The following is a 14,720-nucleotide window of genomic DNA, read 5'->3' on the forward strand; positions in this document are numbered from 1 at the left end:
ATGCTTGACAGTTTATGACAAATAGTTCAACAATTTTGCATGTAATGGCTTATGCAAGGAACTAATGCCTAGATGTTTTGAGGGGTAAGACAATTCAACAGAGAACCATCTACTATATTTTGATCAACATGACATGAGCAATTGAAAATGTGGAAAAAAGCTGACACTTGTACATTATCAATTGCAATATGTACAAAAGCAATTGCAATTTGTTCAAAGGAATAAGAAATTGCTTTAATGATGTGCACAAGTGACTAGATGATTTGGAATTTGTACAAGTAGTATCAAGAATGGCACTTTTGATCTAAGAAATGCACCAAAGCGACTGAGAAAAACTGTAATGAAAACAAAGGGACTACATTGGCGTCACACATCCCTAAATTAGATTAGGGAAGGGGGGTTAAGGTTGGTAAAAATGATCCCTGGGGATACTGTATGGCACCAGGACAACACGTGGAATGGGAGGGTGATAATCACCACACAAAACCATGGCACCATCGATTAACCCTTGAAAGGAAAAAAAATAGACAATTACTAGAGGACCAAAAATAACAAATATCAATTCTTAACACTTTTTGGCGTGAGTATAATTTCTATACGTACAGTATAATGTAAATGTAAATATACCCATATCATATAAACCTTTTAAAAAATTGCCTTTGAAGCCACAATCTTTGACGACATGCTGAATCACAGTAATACTGAAAGCAAGTCTCATGTCCTTGCTTTAAAGAATCGTCTGTCAGTACAGGTAGCTACTGTAGCACTTGGTCCCCTGTAGGATACTGAGCGGTATCATCTCTCTCTGTGAAGGATGACTGTGTCACTAGACTCCCTCTCATAGACTGGTCCTCTCTGTTCATTTGAACCCCTCACTGTCAGAAAAGAGACTGCCAGAGACATTGGAATTTAGGGGAATAGCTAGGAGTACATGCCACTCATAATTTCATACCAAATATGTATGGTAGTGGACCCAACTGGATATCCAACAGAGTTTTGGAATGATTATTTTATTTTGAAGACAGTGAAGTGCACTTTTTTTTCATAGTCATTTCATCACCATATACACATTCAGTACTTTCCATTTTTGACACAAAGACATACAGTAACAGGGAAACATGCTATGTTAATTTCAACAAGGTCACAAACTAATCGATATGTAAAACAAAAGGCTGTGTGCCCTGAGACAGAATACAGTGTGATGAGAAAGTATTCATACCCCTTGACTTATTCCACGTTTTGTTGTGTTACAGCCTGAATTCAAAATTGATTAAATTGTTTCTCTCACCCATTTAAACACAATACCCCATCATGACAAAGTGAAAACATGTTTTTAGAAATGTTTGCAAATTTATTGAAAATGAAACACAGAAATATCTCATTTACATAAGTATTCACACCCCTGGGTCAATACTTTGTAGAAACACTCTTGGCAGCAATTACAGCTGTGAGTCATTCTGGGTATGTCTCTAAGAGCTTTCCACACCTGGATTGTGCAACATTTTCAGATTATTCTTTTTGAAATTCTTCAAGCTCTGTCAAATTGGTTGTTGATCATTGCTAGCCTCTCCAGCGTCTCATCCCGTCAGCGGGATCAAAATCCAGCGAAAAAATCAATTAGCATTAAAAAAAATCATAATTAAAAAAAAAAAAAATTAATATATATATATTTTTTTTATAGAAACACCTCTCCTGAATCGACCCACGTCGTCCGATTTCAAAAAGGTTTTACAGGAAAAGCAAATCATTAGATTATGTTAGATGAGTCCATCGTAAAAAGCAGCAACATAGCCATTTTCCGACCAACCACTTGCATCACATATAACCAAAAAACAGCTAAATGCAGCACTAACCTTTTACAAACTTCATCAGATGACACACCTAAGATATCATGTTACACAATGCATGCATTCTTTTGTTCAATAAAGGTCATATTTATATATAAAAACAGCATTTTACATCGGCGTCTGACGTTGACTAACGAATTTCCCCTCAAATGCGTCCCGGGAAACAATGCTACAATTCCCTAAATTACTATACTATAACGATTTTTTACATTTATATTATCAATCTAACATTTATAGATGAATATCTCTTGAGAACACCTGTCATACCAGATTTTAAATTAACTTTACTGGGTAATCACACTTTGCGATAAAAGGAGATGCGATACTCAGAAAATGAGCTTATATACAGAGCTCGGCGCCATCTTGGAACAATCGCATGTCACATCTCATCTTGTATAATATTGTCAATAATCGCCTACCTTTAGTTGTCTTCATCAGAAAGAATCCCAGGTCCACAACAGATGTATTTTCGGTCGAAAAAGTCCATACTTCACGTTCCATTAGCCTGCTGTTGGTAGCGCGTCCTTGGGCTCTCTCCAAATTCTCCGATGTGCGCAGGGCTGAAGTTTCGGATAAAATGATTCTCCCGCCTGTAGGTTCGTTCAAACATGTCAAACGTTGTAAAACATTAATCTTCAGGGCCTGTAACACCAAGAGAGCCAATAAGATTCGAGGGGGATGATTTAATTGTCTTTCAAACCGTTTCCAAAGGTGGGGGTAGACATGGCCGCCGGCGTCATAATGGTGATGGCCCATCCCCTGTGACCAATTTCCAATGAGTCTCATTCACTGAGTTTCGACTGTATAAGGCTCAAACCACTGTGAAAAGACTGGCGACATCTAGTGGAAGCAATAGGAAGTGCTCACTGAACCATGGTTAACGGTGTGATTTATAGGGAAAGATGAGAAGTCGAGTCCACAATTCTGAATTCCACTTCCTGTTTCAATCGGTCTCGGGGTTTTGACTGCCATTTGAGTTCTGTTATACTCACAGACACCATTCAAACAGTTTTAGAAACTTTAGGGTGTTTTCTATCCATATATAATAAGTATATGCATGCCCTAGCTTCTGAGTTTGATTAGTAGGCCGTTGAAAATGGGAACGATTTTTTTTCAAAATGCGCTGTGGCGCCCCCTATCCTAGGGTATCCTCAAGAGGCTAGACAACCATTTTCAGGTCTTGCCATAGTTTTAAGTAAAAACTGTAACTTGGCCATTAAGTGAAAACTGTAACTCGCCATTCAGGAACATTCACTGTCTTCTTGGTAAGCAACTCCGGTGTAGATTTGGCCTTGTCCTGCTGAAAGGTGAATTCATCTCCCAGTGTCTGGTGGAAAGAAAATTGAACCAGGTTTTCCTCTAGGATTTTGCCTGTGTTTATTTTTTATCCTGAAAAACTCCCCAGTCCTTAACGATTACAAGCATACCCATAACATGATGCAGCCACCACTATGCTTGAAAATATATATTAGAATTTGTATTCAGGACAAAAAGTTAGTTGCTTTGCCAAATTCTTTGCAGTATTACTTTAGTGCCTTGTTAGAAACAGGATGCATGTTTCGGAATATTTTTATTCTGTACAAGCTTCTTTCTTTTCACTCTGTCAATTGGGTTATTATTGTGGAGTAAGTACAATGCTGTTGATCCATCCTCAGTTTTCTCCTATTACAGCAATTAATCTCTAACTGTTTTAAAGTCACTATTGGCCTCATTGTGAAATCCCTGAGGGGTTTCCTTTCTCTCCGGCAACTGAGGTAGGAAGGACGCCTGTGTCTTTGTAGTGACTGGGTGTATTGATACACCATCCAAAGTGCAATTTATAACTTTTATTTTTACCCGTCTACCAATGGGTGCCCTTTTTTGCAAGGTATTGGAAAACCTCCTGGGTCTTTGTGGTTGAATCCATTCACTGCTTGAATGAGGGGCTTTCAGATAAATGTTCAACACTATTATTGCACACAGAGTGTCCTTGCAACTTATTATGTGACTTGTTAAACCATAACAAAGGAGTTGAATACTTATTGACTCAAGACATTTCAGCTTTTCATTTATTACATTTTTTTGCGAAAAAAACAAAAATGTTGACATTATGGGGTATTGTGTGTAGGCCAGTGACAAAACATCTACATTTGATCATATGAAATTCAGGCTGTAACACAACAAAATGAGTAAAGACCACTTTCTGAAGGCACTGTATTTGTTTTGCTGGCCTTGGAAATTATGAACCTAGCCATAACACAGCCATTTAGTGGACAGCAATTGGGTATGACTGCATTTTTAATAAGAATTTTTCCCACCATGACATTTCAATAAAGGGCAACACTCAGTAAATTAAATACTTAACCGACATTTTGTAACAATGAGCAGAGTGTGTTGACTGTGAGGACATTTTATTCCCCTTGATGTGCACCACATAGCCTGGGAGGCGACCAATTGGAGTTGAACCAAGTCTATTGTCATGCCACCACTGCTTCCTTTACACAGAGACAGACAGACAGACAGACAGACAGACAGACAGACAGACAGACAGACAGACAGACAGAGAGAGAGAGAGAGAGAGAGAGAGAGAGAGAGAGAGAGAGAGAGAGAGAGAGAGAGAGAGAGAGAGAGAGAGAGAGAGAGAGAGAGAGAGAGAGAGAGAGAGAGAGATTCCATTCTACTGCCAAGTCCCTTGCCTTCTTACCACTTCTTTCAGGGTAATATGTTATTTATTTCTATGTATTTATTTGAAGTCATCCTTCCAGGAATCAGTGTCGTCAGAGAATAGAGATAGAGGGGTTCAAATGCACAAGCGTTGAGGGATATTTGGTCATTTACATGACGTAGGTTGAAGTGCCAATCAAGCAAATGTCACTGAATAATCAGTATTTCATTGGTATGCTTCAAATCATACAAACCACAGCAGTATGTAATAACTGCACATTAGCTTTTGGAACAAATCAATCAAGTCAATGGGATTAAATAAAAAATAAAAAAACATGTCAAACCCAACTGTTGCTACAGTACGGCAGATTCAATAAAGAGTGAACGGCATACTGTGCTCGTTATAGTTACGGCACAGCATTTTGTTGTTCTCTCCCATTTTTCACACCTATTGCATTATGGGTGTTTACTTTTTGTATGTTGATGTGTTCTCTACACTATGGTCATGTCTATCTTTGTTTCCATTGTGATGAATGTCTTTGTGATGACCTTTATTTCTTCTGTCACCATACTTTGTGAATCGTGAGTAACTGTGTCTCTGTGCCATTGGTTGTTGTGGTAAGACAGTCCGTTTCCTCCTCCTAGAACGCATCACTCTGGAGTTTGTTCTTCTCCCCACATTGATCATGTGCATGTGATGGAGACTGTTCACTGTCCCTGTCCCTGTGCCACTGCTTATATACCTCTGCTTCTAACAGGGGTCCCCCCACCTCCCGCTGTCAGGAAAGCAATTAAGGAGGCAGGGAGGTCTAGAGGCAAGCCATTATAATATGCTTTTAACTTTGTTGTGATGATTAGAGGCCTCTGAGGCCCTTAGTGAGATTGAGTTGACATACTGTTGCAACTAACTTTAGAGGAGTAGATAAAACAAATTCATATATATATATATTTTTTTTAAATATATATATATATATATATATATCTATATATATATATATTTAAATATAATACAATGTACTATTAACGACTAATATAGCAACTAATTACTCCATTAACTCATGTCATGATAAATACACTACATGGACAAAGGTATATGGACACCTGCTCGTCGAACATCTTATTCCAAAATCATGGGCATTAATATGGAGTTGGTCCCCCCTTTGTTGCTATAACAGCCTCCATTCTTCTTGGAAGGCTTTCCACTAGATGTTGGAACATTGCTGCGGGGCCATGCTTCCATTCAGACACAAACACACTAGTTACAGTAGGTCTGACACTAATGTTGGGCGATTAGGCCTGGCTCGCTGTCGGCGTTCCATTTTATCCCAAAAATGTTTGATGGGGTTGAGGTCAGGGCTCTGTACAGGCCAGTCAAATTCTTCCACACTAATCTCGACAAACCATTTCTCTATGCTACTCGCTTTGTGCACGGGGGCATTGTCATGCTGAAACAGGAAAGGGCCTTCCCCAAACTGTTGCCACAAATTTGGAAGCACAGAATTGTCTAGAATGTCATTGTATGCTGTAGCGTTAAGATTTCCCTTCACTGGAACTAAGGGGCCTAGCTCGATCCATGAAAAACAGCCACTGAACATTTTTCCTCATCCACCAAACTTTACAGTTGGCACTATGCTTTTGAGCAGGTATCGTTCTCCTGGCATCCGCCAAACCCAGATTTGTCTATCGGACTACCAGATGGTGAAGTGTGATTCATCACTCCGGAGAACGCATTTCCACTGCTCCAGAGTCCAATGGCGGCGAGCTTTATACCACTCCAGCCATTGCTTGGCATTGCACATGGTGATCTTAGGCTTGTGTGCTCGGCCATGGAAACCTATTTCATGAAGCTCCCGACGAACAGTTCTTGTGCTGACGTTGCTTCCAGAGGCAGTTTGAAACTCGGTAGTGAGTGTTGTAACCGAGGACAGACAATTTTTATGCGCTACTCACTTCAGCACTCGCCAGTTCCACTCTGTGAGCTTGTGTGGACTACCACAGCTGAGCTGTTGTTGCTCCTAGACACTTCCACATCACAATAACAGCACATACAGTTGACCGGGGCAGCTCTAGCAGGGCAGAAATTTGACGAACTGACTTGTTGGAAAGGTGGCATCCTATGACTGTGCCACGTTGAAAGTCACTGAGCTCTTTAGTACCGACCATTTTACTGCCAATGTTTGTCTATGGAGATTACAGGGCAGTGTGCTCGATTTTATACACCTGTCAGCAACGGGTGTGGCTGAAATAGCCGAATCCACTAATTTGAAGGGGCGTCCACATACTTTTGCCAATATTGTGTCCCTTTCAATACCTTTGATATAAGCATTTAGATATTGTCGATAGCTGTAACATCCATTTGTTCAGAATTGCATAGAAAATAAATTCCCACTTAAATATTTTAAAGTCCAGGGAAAAAAAAGTCCTTTGTTGAATATGGCTATATCAACCGTGTTTCTTTAACCCACTCATGCTAATTCAACACTACTATAGATTATATAACTAATAACCACTCTCTTCTGAATATCCATTATACTGCTTTGATAATTGCTCGCTAATGAGCACTAAACAGTCTAAAGAGCAATCTCTAAAGACCAGTCAGTCAGATTCTCCTGAGAGTTGTCACTAACACAGTATGCTGGCAGGGGTGTCTGACATGTCCTGTAGTCTGTACTGTACCATGTCATTCCTACTGCCTACTGTGTGTCTCTACCTATGATGAAATGGAAATGTATGTCTCATGCTGTTTGCCTGCACAGCAAGACAGACAGACAGACAGACAGACAGACAGACAGACAGACAGACAGACAGACAGACAGACAGACAGACAGACAGACAGACAGACAGACAGACAGACAGACAGGTGGCCGTCTCCACAGTGAATACGCCAGCAGAAATTAGAAGTAACCCATTGGACCATGGATGGACGGAGGACATGTTATACTACATCACATTTTTATAGTCATTTAGTTACAAGCTATTGTTTATAGTCATGTACACATTCATCTTCATATCACTTCTCTGTTTGTTTCTGGGTATGAATTCCGTTGCTGGGATTTGCTTGTTCTAATGCATTTATCTACATACAGAACATTTGAACGGTGTATGAATCCATTTGACAGATTAAGCACAGCATATTGTTAAATTAATATTTATATTATCTATACAGAATGCAGTTTTACACATTGGTAACTAAGTATTCTTTAAATATTCCTTAGTCTAGTTTTGAGTGGAGTGTTTCTAGAAGTGAATGTGTAAATGTAGGGTAGCTATGTTTTGCGGGGTCTTAACTCACACAGCCTGTTCACCACACTCTCAGGAAGCATTCAGCATATCAGCTCAGATCCCATGAAAGTAGTGAACGAGGCAGTGGAGGAGTCCACTGGCTGGGGCAACCTGCTTCTGACCTTTGCCTCCAACCTGGTAGCACCTGAGGAGGAGGAAATTGAAGGTATACTTCACACATACTACCCTACCAATAGACCAAATAACATCAACAACAGTAACATAATAAACAGAACACCATGGTATTTCTAAAAGAAAAAGGGCCAGTCCACTTTGATTTGACGAGTCACCTGGCAGGTCATGCCTCATTCAACTTCATGGATGCAGGAAAAATATGTCAGACTGAGAACCTGTGAACCATAGGTCCTCTAAACACTACACAATACTATATATATACTGTAAATCACAGTATGTTGAAAGGAGGTCCATACATATCAACCTGAGCCTGTTTATCATATCTCATATTACATGATGTATTGTCATATTAAATACAAGCTCCATCCACATAGAGCTAATAACAGCATTCCAAACTTCAAACTAAAGAACGGGACACAGCCTTTCACACAGAATCATTTTGAAACGGAAGAACAATTCTCTCGACCTGCAGCGTGATAAATTTAAGTCAAGGTTTAGCTCTCTCTCTCTCTCTCTCTCTCTCTCTCTCTTTCTCTCTCATATTAATCCCTTGCTTTTGTCTTTTCACCACTCGCTGTTCACCATGCTCACTTAAATTTCTCCAGGCTTGCGCCACACTCACCACTACAACATATTCAGCAGCGTATGTTTCCTCACAACAAAATCAGCACATACAGTTTACACAATGTTAGCTAAAGGACATCTGAAACAGCCAAGGAGCTAGTCTCTATTCCGTAGCTTAGCCTGTGATTCAGTTGGGTATTAAGATATATTTCTACCAGTCTTATTGAACCAGGAAGGAACTTGATATCAATAGTCCTTTCCAATGACAACCTAGTGATTTACCAGCTCTTATAACAGGAGCTCTAAGTATACCCCAGTGTGGAGGACAACTACTGTACAACAGTTCAGGGACGAACTTCCTGCGGAACAGTAATGATTTGTGGCATAGAAGTGAACACACATCAGTGTGATTTGGGAAAGCAAATGTTTATAGTTAATTTAACAGCAGCACCACATGTACAGTTCAGCAGCTGTTATTGAATTACAGTACAACAAAATAATGTAAGCAAACGTCACTTAGATTTGACTAATAGTTTCGCTGTGCAATAAAGGGAGTGCAGGAGAGTAGCACGAATGTCAGTCCCAATAGTAACTCACCGAAGAAAGCAATGTAGTTGTATTATGTACACACACACACACACACACACACACACATACACACACACACACACACACACACACACACACACACACACACACACACACACACACAGAGCTGGAGTGAATCAATGAAAATTGATTAACTTTATAGTTGTCATCCAGGCAGCTTCTGATGTAATATTGTTGTATTTATAAAACATATAATGTGCTATGCATCATCAGGATGCATACAATATTATAGGTAACTTTGATAAGGCAGGTATTTCAGATGATAGTATGACTCAGTTGGTAGAGCATCGCCAGGTTTATGGGTTCGATTGCCACAGAGGACAAAAATAATAATAATAATAATAAATCATCTGAAAATGTAGGCACTCACTCTGGATAAGAGAGTCTGCTAAAAATGTAAATGTATTTGCTATCTGGTGATCAGCAATACTTTCTGCCTACATTTATTATGAAAGAGGCACATTATGCACACATTTTAGTTATCAATACAAAATGCATATAGACATTCATTATGGCAGCATGGGAATACCTCCAAACACTTCTACGATATCATCCAAAGGTACAGAAGTCTTTGTCATACAGACTAAAGTTTAACTGAACCCACTGCATCCCTTCTTGACACACACACACACACACACACACACACACACACACACACACACACACACACACACACACACACACACACACACACACACACACATACGGTAACAGTGACCTCTGCTCCCTGTTAAATGATGGAGAGTGAGTCTGTGGAGGGATGGAGGGCAAGACAAATGGAGATTATAGGGACAGAGAAAGTAAGAGGAAAGGGTTGTCCCACGGTGGCTATGCATAGCTCAGTGGACTAAATGCAGATAGATGCTGACCTGCCTGGCTGTCTGACAGCTGTCTATGAGTTACGACTCAAAGGGCAGAGACTATTTCTGTCTTACTGTAGGGTAGACACTTTAACCACTCGTACAGGCACAACATAGTGTCCAGGTTATGTGACGCCATGGCATTGGCACCTTCTTAATACTTCAGATTCATAGCAATAAATAACAAATTATTAAATAAATAAGCTTTAAACGTTATTTGTTGCTTTAATGCATTTATACAACCTGGTAACGTTATCTCTTAGGCTAATGTGGTTTGAAAGGACCTCCTTCTCTCTGCAGTAAGAGATACAGTATATTTCAAAACGCACCCCACAACATCAAACACACCCTTCAGAATTAGCATTTTCCTCTCATTTTACTTCTGAGAGAAAAAATAAATCCCAAATGTGAATATCTGCTATTCATAGCTAGAGCCAGTTTAGCACAAATGAGGTGGGTGTATTTTCACATCTCCCTTGAAGAAGGGCTGACTCGTCAAATCAAACTGCTCTGCAGAAACTAAACCTGTCTACTGACTTTTGTGGAGTTCACACTTGTTTTCCCTCACAAACTTAGCATAACACAAACTTAGCATAACACAGCTGACATGTTAGACATAATTCTGCTACCACTCCCAGGCTCTTTCACAGGAATACATTTCACTAAATCGTCCACCTTTGCTCTGAGATTCATAGTAAACAAATGTTGTTGATGTTGTTGTGTAGCCTACTGCCTCTCATTGAGTTGACTTATACTCTTTAGCGCCTTAGTGATTTTTAAGAGGTAAAAGTAAAGTGGCTGCAGCTGGAGAAGAGCATTACTCCCACTCTGATCCACATTCATAATTGATTCTGCCTTCATCAATGTTTCACTAGATCTATTGTGTTGATTCCTTTCTTACACTAACATATTCCCCCCCATATTCCCCCCCCCCCCGCTAGATCCGGTGAAGAAAAAAGGTTTGTTTTCATGTATCTATTAATTTACCATAGGTTTTTTTTACTTATTCGTCAATGTTTATAATAGCTGTTTTCTTCATGCTCTTTATAACACAGATGTTAGTGAAAGGAAAAAAAAACATATTTGTTGAGAAATGCTTCCTGGCAATAGCGCTATTGTCAGTCAATGTGAATGCTTGCTCTTCTGCCTGCTACTTCCTGTGCCCTTAAAGGACTCAGCTACAGGTTACTGTGAGGGACGCGAGCTTGGCTTTACAGCTTAGCAGGCGTCCATATGACCTGAGATAACAATCTCACTCATCCGGCCACTAATGAAGCTTCGAAGTCAAAGCCTTGTTTCCTTCAGCAAGAGCTTAGACGTGCCGCTTAGTCACTCCAAACCTGCTGCTGAAATGCAGGTCACTGCATGGAGTTAGACCTACAAGACCTACAACATTTGTAATCGACTGTAGTGTAAGATATACTATATGATGGTTTAGCTCTATCTAGTAGGCTATACATGCTTGGCTGTGCCAGAGACCCTAACAGAATGACCTCATAACATAGGCCTAAATCTCTCTTATACTGAGAAATACTATTGTTTCATTCACTTCCCTTTGACCTGCACTGTTGGAGCTTGGAGCTTAAGATATTCACTGCACCCTGCATTTACATCTGCAACCACGTGCATGTGACTAATAAACTCTCCAAATGTCTAAATCTCTAAATGTAACACACATCTGTCTATTACCTAAGGATTCTGCCCCGCTATCTCTCTAGATGGCATTTTGAAACCATTCCACTGCATCGTTTTCCACCACCTATCTCCACTATGCAATTCCCCTCACTCTTTAGGAGCCTCACATCACTGACAAAACAGATAAGCAAAATTAAACCTTGACACAAGATGAAATTATGCTTGTTTTATTTTTTTTTAGGACCAAACATTTAATTAATGTAGGTAGGCTGTCCCAAGGATTTGAAAAGATTACACAGGCTGAGGTTAATGGGGGTTGATTTTGTGGATGTTCACCTTGGCACGTAACAGTAAAACTGGCCCCAAAAGATATAGGATGGTACGCTGAAGAGGATCATCATGCTGAAAGTGAGAAGGGGGGAACAGAAGGTACCATGGCCATGCTTTCCAGGTTTATAGGTAAACATACGATGTTTACTATATTTAAACTACATTAGATCTAATGTAGTTTAACTAGAATGGCACGTAACAAATGCACATACTAGTAAGCAAAATCAATGGATATCACTCTAACCAAGCTATTCAGCAGCGCTAATAAATGGTTTGTTGTTTTGTGGCTTTGCTAAAATGCTTACATTTTATTAACATAACCATCGTAATAACTTGGTTACTTGCAGTACTCTTACTAACTTCTTATCCATAGTCAGACATTGTGTACTTGTCAAGGGACATGGATCACTCTTTGTGTTTAACCTCTTGCTACTGAAATCACCTTCCTTCCTACCTCATAGCTGCATTCCTACCGTCCAGAAAACAAGGTCTGTGCCTTCCTGTTCTTAATACGCTCATATAGAAAATTAATCAGATATGAAATAACATTAGACATGTATTGATGATTGATACATGGGAGTGAGGCATTTTGCTGCATGATGTCTGTAAGTGGTAATTTGCACTGTTGCCAGAGTAATTTATGGCAAATGTGTGTTCTCCTGTCATGAATTGCTATATAATGTGATATTACTAGCCTGTACCTGTGTGTGATTACTTGCTCAATTTATTCCCAGACACCGTAATTATACTCCCAGAAGCTACTACAGACAACTGGTCCATTTACCTTAATTATTGATCGCTGTAATACATGGTCATTACATGTCTTCTGGTTGTTGATATTGTAGTAGGATAAAATCTAATAGTACCATTAATTTCAGTGAATTCGAATTTCAAATGTCAGAGTTGTTTGCAGTTATAAATAGACCATTACAGTTTATCTCAGTCTGACTTATTATTTGGTAGTACTATGGTACAAATACTCTTAAAGGGGCAGTTCAGACAAAAACTAGATTTTTCTGTGTGTTATATATATTTCCACACCATGAGGTTGAAATGATACTGTAAAATTGTGAAAATTATGATAATGCACTTCTAGTCCTCTATTTTAACAAACCTAACACAATGGTAAATCGAAGGGTTCTATTTTAACAAACCTAACACAATGGTAAATCTAGGGGCTCTATTTTAACAAACCTAACACAATGGTAAATCTAAGGGCTCTATTTTAACAAACCTAACACAATGGTAAATCTATGGGCTATATTTTAACACACCTAACACAATGGTAAATCTAAGGGCTCTATTTTAACAAACCTAACACAATGGTAAATCTAAGGGCTCTATTTTAACAAACCTAACACAATGGTAAATCTAAGGGCTCTATTTTAACAAACCTAACACAATGGTAAATCGAAGTGCTCTATTTTAACAAACCTAACCCAATGGTAAATCTAGGGGGTCTATTTTAACAAATCTAACACAATGGTAAATCTAAGGGCTCTATATTAACAAACCTAACACAATGGTAAATCTAGGAGGTCTATTTTAACAAACCTAACACAATGGTAAATCTAAGGGCTCTATTTTAACAAACCGAACACAATGGTAAATCTAAGGGCTCTATTTTAACAAACCTAACACAATGGTAAATCTAGGGGCTCTATTTTAACAAACCTAACACAATGGTAAATCTAGGGGCTCTATTTTAACAAACCTAACACAATGGTAAATCTAAGGGCTCTATTTTAACAAACCTAACACAATGGTAAATCTAAGGGCTCTATTTTAACAAACCTAACACAATGGTAAATCTAGGGGCTCTATTTTAACAAACCTAACACAATGGTAACTCTAAGGGCTCTATTTTAACAAACCTAACACAATGGTAAATCTAAGGGCTCTATTTTAACAAACCTAACACAATGGTAAATCCAAGGGCTCTATTTTAACAAACCTAACACAATGGTAAATCTAGGGGCTCTATTTTAACAAACCTAACACAATGGTAAATCTAGGGGCTCTATTTTAACAAACCTAACAGAATGGTAAATCTAAGGGCTCTATTTTAACAAACCTAACACAATGGTAAATCTAGGGGCTGTATTTTAACAAACCTAACACAATGGTAAATCTAAGGGCTCTATTTTAACAAACCTAACACAATGGTAAATCTAAAGGCTCTATTTTAACAAACCTAACACAATGGTAAATCTAAGGGCTCTATTTTAACAAACCTAACACAATGGTAAATCTAAGGGCTCTATTTTAACAAACCTAACACAATGGTAAATCTAAGGGCTCTATTTTAACAAACCTAACACAATGGTAAATCTAAGTGCAGGCTGTAGCGCTATAGGTTCAGGGGTGTGTCAGAAATATTTTAGCTATTTTCACTATTACAATTATTGGTGCACTTGCTGGTGTTCGCGCGAAAGGGCTGGGTTTTGATGAATAAACAAGTTGTCGAGGCTTGGCCCCTCACTGGCCAATCAGAACGTGCTCCATGGCGAAATATGTGGTTGCTTCAAGTTGTGTATTTACGGTCATTTATGTATTGCCTTGGAATCAACAGCAATTCCAATGTTAGTCTGTTATAATTTGGCAAATGACTTACAGAAACGAAATAACAAAATGTAGACTTATTTTATACGGCGACCAAATATGTTTTATGAACATAATCGGAACCATCTTACAGATCATATCATATTCACACATCTACAGGAGTTGCATTGCAGGTGTGCCACGGAGTTGACGCCATAAAACCAGGAAGGTGAATAATTCCAATAAGTTTAGTTGTAATAAAATTAAACGTTTT

The 14,720-nt window shown here is 38.9% G+C and overlaps 1 protein-coding gene across 32 annotated transcripts in view; it reads left to right on the forward strand.

Annotated features, from left to right (window-relative positions):
- Positions 1-14,720, forward strand: part of LOC106571369 (uncharacterized) — an 87,386-nt gene that overhangs the window by 10,873 nt on the left and 61,793 nt on the right. For 28 of the 32 annotated variants that reach the window (XM_082961752.1, XM_082961750.1, XM_082961765.1 and 25 more), the window contains exons 3-7: positions 5,249-5,305; positions 7,807-7,938; positions 10,882-10,899; positions 11,945-12,034; positions 12,367-12,393. In XM_082961752.1, the coding sequence (XP_082817878.1) occupies positions 5,249-5,305; positions 7,807-7,938; positions 10,882-10,899; positions 11,945-12,034; positions 12,367-12,393 (324 nt within the window). The remainder of the gene's footprint in view (positions 1-5,248; positions 5,306-7,806; positions 7,939-10,881; positions 10,900-11,944; positions 12,035-12,366; positions 12,394-14,720) is intronic. The other 4 variants (XM_082961770.1, XM_082961771.1, XM_082961754.1 and 1 more) reach the window with 3 other exon arrangements.

Source organism: Salmo salar, chromosome 15 (genome assembly GCF_965601325.2).
Source record: "Salmo salar chromosome 15, fSalSal1, whole genome shotgun sequence".
In the NCBI taxonomy this organism is placed as follows: Eukaryota; Metazoa; Chordata; class Actinopteri; order Salmoniformes; family Salmonidae; genus Salmo; species Salmo salar.